The sequence below is a fragment of the Periophthalmus magnuspinnatus genome, chromosome 1 (genome assembly GCF_009829125.3).
Source record: "Periophthalmus magnuspinnatus isolate fPerMag1 chromosome 1, fPerMag1.2.pri, whole genome shotgun sequence".
Classification (NCBI taxonomy): domain Eukaryota; kingdom Metazoa; phylum Chordata; class Actinopteri; order Gobiiformes; family Gobiidae; genus Periophthalmus; species Periophthalmus magnuspinnatus.
Genome location: NC_047126.1, coordinates 20,866,170 through 20,878,594, shown reverse-complemented (window position 1 = coordinate 20,878,594; position 12,425 = coordinate 20,866,170). Strand labels below are relative to the sequence as shown.

General features: G+C 35.4%; 1 protein-coding gene across 1 annotated transcript; it reads right to left on the bottom strand.

Annotated features, from left to right (window-relative positions):
* Positions 1-5,317: 5,317 nt before the first annotated feature.
* On the bottom strand, positions 5,318-10,835 carry naf1 (nuclear assembly factor 1 homolog (S. cerevisiae)). The gene is made up of 11 exons (XM_033964909.2): positions 10,804-10,835; positions 10,107-10,157; positions 9,961-10,011; positions 8,927-9,252; positions 8,054-8,195; positions 7,406-7,499; positions 7,208-7,290; positions 6,530-6,690; positions 6,392-6,443; positions 6,153-6,231; positions 5,318-5,824 (listed from the first exon to the last, which is right to left on the bottom strand). The coding sequence occupies exons 1-11, from the start codon at positions 10,804-10,806 to the stop codon at positions 5,448-5,450; spliced, it is 1,419 nt and encodes a 472-aa protein (XP_033820800.2). The 5' UTR covers positions 10,807-10,835; the 3' UTR covers positions 5,318-5,447.
* Positions 10,836-12,425: the final 1,590 nt, after the last annotated feature.

Sequence of the window (12,425 nt, the reverse complement as noted above, 5' to 3'; positions counted from 1 at the left end):
GTGAATGAACCATAACAGACACTCTGTACTACTAGGGGGTGTTACACTGTAGTTAGCTCCTCCCTTCAGACAGATAAAAATCACTGGCTTTCAGAACTTACTCACTTCTTGACAGGATTTCTTTTGCAAGACAACCATTAAATCACAGTGTAACCATCCATGCAGAGGTGCAAATTGTCCTATCACAGTTTGAAGTTGTTACATTACTATTCTAACTTGTTATATTGCAGAGGTGAGGACCAACACTTTTGTTATGTTTACAGCTGCATGTTGTACGATTATTACTGTAATGTAACAATAGCTACATGTAATATGAAACTGAGGCATCTGTTAATAAAAATGTGTTTCTCTGTTAGATGAGATTTCTATACATTTTACTAAATAAAAATACCAAATTAATAATAACAAACAAACATTTGAACTCACTCAAAGTCAGCCTCAAAGAAATGTTGAGAACAGCCTGCAGGATACAGAGGATGCCAAAGCTCAGCATGACAGGGTTTAGATGTTTATACTCTGAAGAAAAAAGGAAAATTAAGTTAAATGCAAGTCCTACTGTATAAAGACCTGGAACACACCTAATATAACCCAGACCTGTAAAATGAGTCCTCGTTTAGACCTGGTTCAGTTCTTGAATAGTCTTCGTTTAGAGTTTAACTAGTATCAATACTGTGAAAGTAACACAGTTAACTGAAGTAACTTTGACTTTTGACTTCACTAAATTTAAGAGCAAGCATCTCCAGTTTCAGCCTACATTTGTAACCAGACTGAAAATTACAAATCACTTCCCGTACGGGCTGAGGGTTTTACTTTATAGCGTGTTCATGATGACGTCACACCAAAAGGTTAAATCAATCTTTGTGCAAACAAAAGTATATAAATAAATAACACACAAAAATTAAGAGACTTGAGTAGTCACTTAAACTTCCCAAATTAACAAATTTATGTATTTTTTTAATCAACATCAATACACTTGACTCTTTACTGGTTCTAAAATTCTATCTGAAATACTTTTAATTTTTAATCTAAAAGTGCATTTTAATTGTTGAGTGTTAGTTTTTGATTTTTGGGCAGTAGGTAAATAGATTTTTTATGTGATAGTTTTACTTATTTGAGTATATTATTACTCCTGTATTTGAATGTATTTTACTTAAGTAACTTAATTGAGTACATCTTCCACCACTGCATTGTTTTTAGTCCCACACTAAAACTTATGATTTGTTCTAGATTAGGTTAATTTAAGGTGGTATTTGCACTTTTAGCAGTAACTGCACAATAACAGAAATTGGAAGTTTTCTAATATTGTAGGAAAAATGACCTACTTGGTTTTGAAGTGGACCTGGGCTCAATTATCTCTTGATATTCTCCAATCTCAACGCTGATTTCAGACGCACTGGAGTGAAAATGCACAGCCATCTTTAAAAATGTCCAATGCACTACTGCAAAACTAAACAAGATGTACCTTGTCCTGTTTGAACACAACCATTAGACAAGACTTGAGTCGTTTCCTCTTTTGCCACAGTATGAAGTATGGAAGCAGGTTCTGAACAGAATCATTCACATTGTATGATTTGTACAATAATTAATAATGATAAGATAATCACTATATTCACTTGTCGTTCAGTATATGAAAGCAGGAACAATATTTTTTGGGGTCAATATTTATCGTGTGTACATTTTCTTTGAACTACTGGGGACTTTTTGGTTATTTTTTGGGGTATACAATAAGATTTCAGGAACAAGTTACCTAAAGCACCTTTAAAATGATAGACGCCAAGAAAAAAACAAAAATATAACAAAAAAATATCAGGGAAGCAAACAAACAAACAAACAAACGATTTCCCTAGTCCTTATACATGCAGCAATCTAATTTCTAATATAATGCTGAAATAAGAAATATATATTCATATGACAATAATAATGTCACTGGTAGAACATTTCTAACTACAGAGCAAAATACAATGGTGCTCTACTTTCTGTATCACAAAAATATAAATAAACAATAAATGTGGTTTGGGGTTTATTGAGCAATTAAAATACATAAGGTCATGTGAACACATCCTCTTGCAAAACTCTACACACTTGCATATATTTCCGAACAACTTAAAAACAAGTTACACAATTGAAGTGTGGTTCAACTCTTGTTAGACATTTATTTTGTGCTGTACAAGTATATAGTATTTTCCATTAGTACAAAAAACTATGACAAACCAAATAATGACATTAGGAATCACAGTAAACAAAAATTATACAATGAGCTCCACTGAAACTGGCATCTCTGATTGTAGGCAACTTTGTGTAGTGGGACCAGGACTAAATTGGGATGGGTTATCGGTTATTAAAGATAGAGCTTCCCCAGATATTGGTATCGAACAGACTTGCTGATATTTGGCATCAATGTTTTTGTTTTTTTTCTCTGTACTGGCCTTGATCTCTGTGTGGCCATGGGCGACAGAAGTTGTGTTGTGTAGCTGTGTTTGTCAAATTCGAAGGTTGATGATTCAAATCCCAAGACACTCAACCCACCTTGCCCCCAGTGTCTGCATACACTGATGTATAAATGTGTGTGTGAATGGGTGAGGGGCTTTGAGTGCCTTACAGGTGGAAAAGCACTATATATGTGACCATTTCCCAGTATCATGTGTCATTCTCTGTTTATCCACACTGCATAAGATTAGTCTGTTCAAAAACACCAATGAGTACAAAAGAAAAAGATCAGACATTATGTTAAAATATACATGTATGTTTACACCCTCATGTTACATGAGGTTGTATCCCAAAAGAATACATTTTGTTATTATGTTTAGAAAAGCGAAAAGTTCATTTGTAAACTTCACAATAACTTGACACATTTTTGGTCCTGTTATGGATTTTAAAAGCTTAATATCAGGATTGACATACATCTGTTATGGGCCACAACAGCCAGACAAATAACAGCTCAAAAAAATCCATATTGGACCATCTCTAATTTACACAGAGTTACCTAAAATGTTTTATTATTTCTCTTATAGTAAAGCTGGATGCCAATTTAGACCAATCAAATAACTTATATAACACTTTTCTACCTTCAGGTTTCATCAAGGAGCCACTCACCCATTCACACACTTGTATACCCAGTGTATGCAGACACTGGGGGCGAGGTGGGTTAAGTGTCTTGCCCAAGTACACAACTGCAGTGTTATGTTGAGAGTGGGAGTTGAAGCGTCAACCTATGGATCAGAGGACTCCACCAACTGTGTTGCCCAAATAAGAAGTTGCCTAGAATATACTCTAAAATATATTCAACTATTCATAATTTTTTTTACCATATTTTCCAGTGATGCCAATATTAGTAGAGGTGTACATTGCATACATAGTATATCATATACATGATGTGCTTAAAATGCACAGAGTTTACTACTTAGCCCCATTCTAAGAGGCAGTTTGTGAAAATGATAGTGATAAAGCTAATAAGGTGCTCACAATTACTAAAAAATATATAATTATTTTCTTTTTAGGCAACAGTGAGACAGCATTGCTATAAAACAAATATAATGGTACAGTATTCAAAAAATTAGAAAAAAATAAAATAAATCAAAGAAGGAAATCAATTTGTGCAGTATAACTCAATTGTACAATACTCAGTCTGATTAACATCTCTAAACTACACAGTGCTATACAGTAAAAAGTAAGTTATTTGTGTCCAAGATTATTATTAAAGGCCCTATATTACTCTACTATTTTCTGATCAGTTATGTTATTTCCTCATCAAAAACATACCTTGAGTTGTGTTTTGTTTCATCCAACATATTTAAAACACAAACCCTGCATATGTAGTTCTCTCAAACAGTGGTGCACTTCCTGTATTACCACATGACATCACAAGGTGGAGTGTTTTCTGTGTTTTAAATGCCATACATCTTCACAAGACACATTTGGGTGATTTCAGCCCTGGAATTGCCAATCTTTACTGAACTAAAGGTAAAAGGAGCTGTTAACTTTAAAACTACCACTTCATGACATCACAATGTGGAACAGAGCATTTTGACCTTTGGAGATGAAGACAGACTAGTAATAAAGGATTGCTCAAACATATGAGAATGAAACAAAACACAATTCTCGGTATGTTTTTGATGAGGTAACACTACAACATTTGTGTAATATAGGACCTTTAACAGGATCATTTGACCCTAAAACAGAAAGTAAAGATTATTTTTAGGTTACCTTTAAATACCATCCTTATTTTGTGTATCAAAGAAATGATAAACAAACAAAGATGATCTTTGTGTAGCTGCAATGCTGTGATGGCAGCGCAGAATTGAACTAGAATTGTCAACATTTTCTTAAAAGTTGACTTGATGAACTGATTATTGACTACTGCACTTTTCTTTAGCTTGGGAACAAAACAAATGTTTTGCAATCCATTAGAAATGTGTTTGTAAATATGTTTGTTTTTCCACATAAGCTTGAGGAGAAAGACTAGCTAAAACAAATCTCCTACAGTCTATATAATGTACTAGAAGTGTTTACAGGATGCAGTTTTTGATCCAGGAAATTACAATAAAATAAAGTGCAGAAATGTTACGTTATCTCGTTATTTTAAAGTCTGTCAAGTACAGCTGGACAATAGGACAATTTACTAGTTTGGTCATATCATAATTGAGTCATTTGGCACCTCATTGGTTTTTTAGATATTTTTCCCAAAAAATACATATATTAATTTTGATTTTTTTTTGACAATCATTGTATAGAATCCTATTATTCAACATAAGTTGAAAATCTAACTGCAATTGCAAAGTTTACATTTCAAAAGGAGTCCAGAAGAATTGACAAAAAAAAAAATCCAAGAGAAATGACTCAAACGTGAACTGACAATATTTCAGGGTAACGAGCTTTTGCAGAATAAGAAATACTTTTAGATTTGTGGAGGAGATTATGGCACATCAAAAACTCCAGCCTTTGCGATTTGCTGATTGCATCCATTGAAATTGCAATTTCAATTTCATTGTGATTAATCTTGCAGCCCTAACGAATATGACTGCCCAACTTAAAACATTCAATCTGCAATTTGACTTTAAGCTTCGCTTAGCACCAATTTCTAATTACAAGATACTATTTAAAAGATGCACTATGACATTTCTGGTGAAGGATCCACCACCTGCTTGTCTCCATGAAGATGTTATAAATTTGCCTAGAATAATCAACAGTCATTAAACTTATCTTAATTGAGACAATCAGATAAAACAAACAGGCCAAGTTACATGTTAGTCTATGTAGAGGTGAGTCCACTCACTGTAGGAATACAATAATATTTTTGAGGAATAAAAGGACCTATAATTGTAGAAATGTAAGACACACAGGTCAAATGCCGTTCTAGGCAAAATAAGGCATTGTCACAAAGACAAGCAGGTGGCGAACCCCTCACCAGAAAAAATGACAATGCACCTTTAAGTAAAAAGTAACTACATTCACTGTGGCGGAGGAGGAGGAGGGGGTGGAGGGAGATCCAAGTAAGACATGGCGTTTGGTGACCAGAAGGGGGCAGCGAAGGCCGGATTGAAGAAGGCGGGCGGCGGAGGGTACATGTGGAAATTTGAAGGCAGGTGTGGGGGAGGAGCGTGAGGGGGGTAGGGGCAAGGAGGGGGCGGGTACATGTGGGGCTGTCCCGGTGGAGGAGGAGGGGGCCGGTGATGGTGGGGAGGAGTAGGTGGGGGTCTGGACGGGCGAAAAGCAGGGTTCCTCTGGTTCTGGTGCCTGAAGGGAGGACGGTGGTGTCTGGGAGGGAAAGTCCTGGTGTCAGGCTGATGTTGGTGGGGATTCTGGTTGTTCTGAGAAGTGGTGTTATCTGAAAAGAACAGAAAATAATGCAGTTCAAACAACATGGGACATAAACAATCTTGAATTTTTCTAAATTCTTTTACACCAATTTATTTTACTCACAACAGTCAATGAATCTGCAGACGAAAGAATGACATGAACAGAATAGACAGTGAATCTAGTTTACACATACACTGTACATACATACTAGTTTCCTGGGATATAGATATTTGCAGGAACACATGTTAAATATCTTACATTTTTGGTATTTGTATTCAAGCATTTTATTTTAGATTATGATCAAGACCACAGTGAAAAGTAATGCAAACTTCAGTTCAAACTTCAACAGTCTGTACCTAAGCTGTTGTGGTTCCTCTTCTTCCTTCCTTTCTTTTTGGCTTCTTGCTCCTTTTCGTCATCACTGTAATCCAAAGCCTGGACACAGAAGTATTTACTGTACACACATCACACTTCTTTAGAGATGATAGATGTATAGATAGAAAATAAAAAAATACAAAAAAACACAACCAACTAATACACAAAACCAAACTGTATTTAAACTGTAATAATGCATAGATTATGTGATATAATTTACCTCTACAGGTGGTTCCTCATCATTTTTCCAGGATGCGTCAGATCCCTTTTCCCTGTTAAATATATACCACATCATTCATACAGGACTGGCCCTGCCTCCATCTGATAGAGGGACATCATTGTACAGTGTGGTACTTACAGTCTGAGCTGCTGAGTGAGGATGTAGTCTGTATATTCCTTTATATTTGGAGCGCAGAACAGAGTCAGCCCCACAGTGATGTCTCTGTCATGAATCTGCTTCTCAGAGTTAAACCTCACGATGTAAAATGGACTGCACACAGGGCCAAACACTTCAAACACCTGACACCAGGGGGCACAAGAGGACAACAAGGAATATGTTAACATGAAACATGAAAACTCAAAAGGTACATTTACTATTACGCTAAGTTAAAAAAACCCAAAACAAAACATTTAATCACATATGTCAAAATCAGACCACTACACACAGTCTGGATGCAAGTGTGGATGACTTCTATCTATTGTAGGAGTTACTTTGGCAATAGGAGGAGGAGGATGATGAGCAAAGTAGGACAGGGCAAATTGGCAGAGCCTATACTGATAAATGCATTTCTTTCAGTCCAGGAGAGTTAAAATAAATAAATAAATAAATAACCTATTATTTATTACAATATATACTATCATTTTAAAGGTATATATTTGCACATCAAACAGCAGCAAAGTTTGCATTTTGTTTTGTCTGGTTGGATTTCCGTCTTTTCCTGTTCCATTTAGTTGATCGTGTTAATGCTTAAAGTAAAAAAAACTTTAAAATATAATACATTACAGCTGATGAACAGCAGTGTAGAATGTTCCTCACCTTTCCCACAGAGACTCGTTCAGATGTGAAGAGGAGGCTGTCTTCATTCAGGGCAGGACTGTCTTTGAACGACTGCACCACAACTGCCGAAAAAACAAATTTTTATTTTTAAGCTTTTGAAAAACCTGAAGTGAAATAATAACATTTTCACACCCTTTTTGCTCACAGGGTGCTGTATATGGCTTTGTGTAAACCCACCTAGAGAATTTAAAATATTGGAGACTGCTCCTACAGGCTGCAGCTCTGCGTCCTCTGGTAAAGTCACACTCGCCACTTCCGCCACAGGCAACTCCTGTTCAGAAATCATTGTTTAAGTAAGGTATACTGATATGATACACATATATTAATTATCTGCAGTTTTCCATTTACATGACAATTTCAGTTTCGATACTAAGGGAAAGTCTAAATTCCAATGTTGATACTTAGCAGACAATTTGAAAAATACTTGATTTTTAACACTAAATAATTGTACTTAAATGCTTTAATGATATGACCTTATACTAGTTCTGGTGCAGCTTAAGACCATTCTAAAACTAGTCAGGAAACTTATCCTATTTATGAGATTTTAATTGAAGTTAATTAATTGACTTGACCTAATTAATTGAAGTAAACACACTAGGTAAATCATATAAAATAAATAAGCAAAGCCTGATAACTGACTTATTTACAGTATAGGTATAGTCAGAAAACCATTTTTGGAGATAAACATAAATGTTACCAGGTATGCGGTATGATCATGTATAACTCAAACTCAAACTCAAATATAAAAGAAACACGCATATTAACAAAAGCAGAATAAAACAGCAATAGTGGTAATAGTGAAACATGGATTTCTTTGAGACCGACCTCGAGCAGGACCTCTCCTTGTATTCTGATGGGGGCGGGTTGACTGAAGCCTTCATCGTCATCTTCTTCCAGCATTCGAACAGACGGAGATGAAGAAGAGGAGGAAGATGAGGAAGAAGAGGAGGAGGAAGAGGAGCTGTCACTGCAGACCAGAGGAAAACATGTGTATAAAGAATCACATATATTGAGGTATCAAAAGCTTTCTGACATGAAAACAAGTGGCTGGAACATTCCATTGTAATACAGTATTTTAAATATTTCATTTGTTGTAGAATAAGTTGTAGTAGCCCAAGAGTTGAAGAGAAGAGGCCTGAAGCTGGAGTTCTATGCAAGACAGGTTTATTGACCACTAGTATGGGACCCAACACCCGTAGAAATACACCCTCAGGACATTGTGATAGTGTCCATTCCAGTCTAATACAGTCCAGTCTAGCTATGATTCTGGCAGTGAGTGCTCTTGGTACAGCACAGCAGTGCAATTTCTCTAATAGCATTGTTTGAATTAATCACATTTTAATCGAACTGTGATCTAAAAGTTTGTGTGTTGCAATTTTTGGGTTGGTGTTTCATAGTCCAGAGATCTGTCAGTAAAAACATGTAAAGTTTGCAGATTGCAGACTAGATAATTTTGTACGCTAAATGGATAATTTTGTGTGTTAAATGGCATTAGAAGTTTAGAGTGCTATAAATACATACATAAAGTATTAGCGTTAGCAAAAATATCACTTTGACATAATTAGTTTTAATTAATAGAAGATTTGCTTGATACTCGATTCTCCATTACTTTATCATTACACTAACTTCTAACACTGATTTCATTGGAATGAGAGAAGGCATTCCCAAGCCAGCATAGAACACTATTCATTAATTTACCTGTCTGAATCTTCATCTGAGTCAGAGTTCTGTTCTTCAGTTAAGACGGCAGTTGACGGTTGATTTTCTGTCATCTGCATTTCTTTGTCTTGACATTTTTCTGTCTGAGCGAGTTGTGTTGAAGCGTCCAATTGACCAGGCTCAACGTTTAGGCTCTCCATTTGATTTGTGACATCCATATCAATTTCTTCATCTTTTGGAGCCAGTAACGTCTGTGAAACTTCTTCCTCTGGCACATTTTGCTCAACTGTGAGATCTGAAACTGAACCTTCAACTTGAGAGGTTGGTGTGGTGGGTGAGGTAACCTCAGGCATTTTTTCAACCATCTAAAAGTTACAATACAAATCAGGGCAAAGGTTAGAACATGAGCTGAAAGAGTAACTGAAAACCCCCCAAATAAAATCAATATAGAAATTAGAGCTGCACAATAAAGATCTTGTTGTACCTGTAATTTAGAGCTCTCCAAACTAGGGCTGGGGGATTATGCCTAAAAATAAAACTGTCGCTTTTTTCTCAAAAAATGTTTTGCAGACTAAAGAAAATTATCAAAACAAGATGTATAATTGTTTCAATTAAAATTGTAGTTTAGTAAAAAGTAAGCTCTTTTTGGTTAAAATGTAAATTTTTGGTGCCGGTATTAAAGCTAAAAGCAACTTAAATGTCTGATGTTACTACAACATTATATTGAGAAGTGATCACATTTAACCCATTGACCATTGGGGGGCATCTACCAGTATCTCCATTTTACAAATGAGGCTCCCTGTCAGATCTTCTCAGTCTTTAGCAAAGTTTAAGGCTAGACTGAAAACCCACTTGTTCTCCCTGGTATTTAATACTAGCTAGACATGATACCTTAGTGTTTTATGGTTCTTTTCCTATGAATCGTGTAGTCTGTTCACTTGGTTTTTTTTTGCTGAAGTTGTATTAAATCTGCTATATAAATAAACTTAAATTGATTTGAATGTTTTTTTGTTTTTTTTTCCAAAATCATGCAGCCCTAACAGAATTCGCAATTTCAATGGTGAACACTTTACTTTTGGAGATGATGGGCTCTGCAAACTGTCCACTGGCTTTTTATCATCCATCTGAAAGTTACAATACAAATAAGATGGTTAGAGCACAAGATGAAATTGCAATAAAATCAATAGAGAGATAAAATTTTGAATGGTGAGAACTTTACTTTTGGGGATGATGGGCTCTGCAAGGTATCCTCTGGTATTGGTTCTTCCATCTAAAAGTTACAAAAGATTTCTAAAAAAACAAAAAAAACCCAAAACAAAACAGAAGTAGGTTAGATTGTGAGCTAAAATTGTTATTGCAATAAAATAGAAACAGCAATTTGAATGGGAACCTAGGTTAAAACTAGCCAGCTGAATTTGGGTGGGTAGATGTTACATATTGCAAATTATGGATGGATTTTTTTTTTGACATATTATCCTATCAGTCATGCTAATTGTGCGATTATATATATATATATATATATATATATATATATATATATATAAACAATTTAGACAATGTTAGTGTTGTAATGATAATTGTAACCTCAAATGTCATTTGATAGTCCTTCACTATCAAATCCATTCACTGACATATTACAGAAATGAAACTAGAGTTGGCTTTAATTGCGATTGAACAGTTATTGTATTGACGCATTCAATGAAATATACCAAATAAACAGAAAATGTGAATCACATTCAAGCTGCACATGCTAGCTGCATGCACTAGCATCGACTTGTTTACCTTCCTTTATCAAACTAAAGAATTCAACCCAACGAAAGGTGACCACAAAACTAAAATACCCACTGATACACAAAAGTAAATTGTGAATTACATCGTTAAATTGTTGAAATAAACACACTTACTACTCAAGATACCATGCACAACGAGGCTACAGGGAACGTATGGAAAGAGTATCCAGTTGGCAGTAAAATGTTAACCCACATCCGGTATAAACCTTCAAAATAAAACATAATTGGGTTTTTAGTTCGTTTAAATTATAACTGCTTCGCATTTCTGACTATATAAATATCGTAATAGATAAAATATTAAGAATAAAATAAACTACCGGCAAAATATACTCAAAAAACACGAACTAATTTACAATGAATATGAATATGTTCTATTTTAAAAGTAAACTTCCGTTTTTTAGTAGTTAGTTTTGAAGCATGACTAGTTTTTCGGCCTCGTTTAAACAGCATGGGTTAAACATGCGGGCTGTGTTTTTCCTCGTCTGCGCAGTCACGATGCGCATCTTGGTTCTCCAACTTGTTACATTAATTAGTAAAAATAAAAGTACTAGTAACTATCCTATTATTTCCAGATACTCCAGTCATTAGTTTGTAAATTAGCAAAGGCCTCAGTAAAAAAGCAAATTCTCTTTTGTCCTAGTAATTGTAACTCATCTGCATTTATTTATTTCATTCAGTCATTGCCATTCTATGCGTTTACTGCCCCGTAATATACAGACTTTTGTCATATAGATTCATATTTTTATTGTGCAAGGCAGGACATATATATAGGCTTCACACTGTAAAGTTTTATTTTATGACTATAGTAAGGTACATAACCACAAGAGGGCAGCATTACTCCCTGTTTCTTCAAATGGTTTCAAGTTAAGTTTGGGTTATTTTAAAGCTTGATTCTGAATCTTGAATCTTGAACAAGATCAAACTCTGGCCTGTGCCTGGGATGAGGAGGTAAATGGTTAACCTGGGATATTAGAAATTTAGACTAGATATAATAATACTGTAACAAACACCTGCTCCCATTTGACAGAGGAGGAGGTTTTCAGAGACATCTCCACAATGAAGCAAAAACATCAGATGGTCTTATTGTTCATCTTCCTTATTGACATTTTTGGAGAACAAAGCATAGCCAACCTTAAGTACATTTCAACATTTCATACATTACATTAGGATGAGGAATATTTTTTTCTTGTACCATTTAAGATTCATGCCATACTGTGGAACATTCCAAACAAAGCAGTAACATTTCAATAGAGACGAGCAGGTGGCTGGACGAGGCTCTCTTTTTTGTTGAGGTCACTCTAGTATTGTTCATCTTTTTGTAAACATGTTTTGGAGAACTAAGCATATCCTACCTTAAAAAACATTTGAACATTTCATACATTACAATTGATGAGGAATTATTTCTTTTCCTGTGCCATTTCTTTTAGTGCCTCTCTGATGGTTTGCTTGTTTTGGGGCAGCAGGTGTGTCCTTATACAGCAGGTGTTGTTTGTCAGTGCGCATTCCTCTTTTACGCCTCAGTCTTTCAAACGTTGAGACAAAACAGGACAAAATGCTCCGACAACATTCCCTGAAGGTATCACCAATGGCTCTCAGTGGAATTTTGCGTTGGTTTTGCGTGCACACATCCAGTCAGTCACACCATTCACAGTGATGTGTTCAATTGTCAGAGAATTCCTGGGATTCCTGGAGTTTTTCCTGTTGTTGCTGTGTCACTTCCATGTTTCCAGCTGGAGTTGTTTTAGACT

What these genes read in the sequence shown, in the direction of transcription:
- naf1 (XM_033964909.2), bottom strand. An exon ending in AGAGCCCATCATCTCCAAAA is followed by an intron (nt 9,253 to 9,960) that starts GTAAAGTGTTCA and finishes TGTAACTTTTAG; the next exon opens with ATGGTTGAAAAAATGCCTGA. An exon ending in TCAGATGAAGATTCAGACAG is followed by an intron (nt 8,196 to 8,926) that starts GTAAATTAATGA and finishes TCTGGTCTGCAG; the next exon opens with TGACAGCTCCTCTTCCTCCT.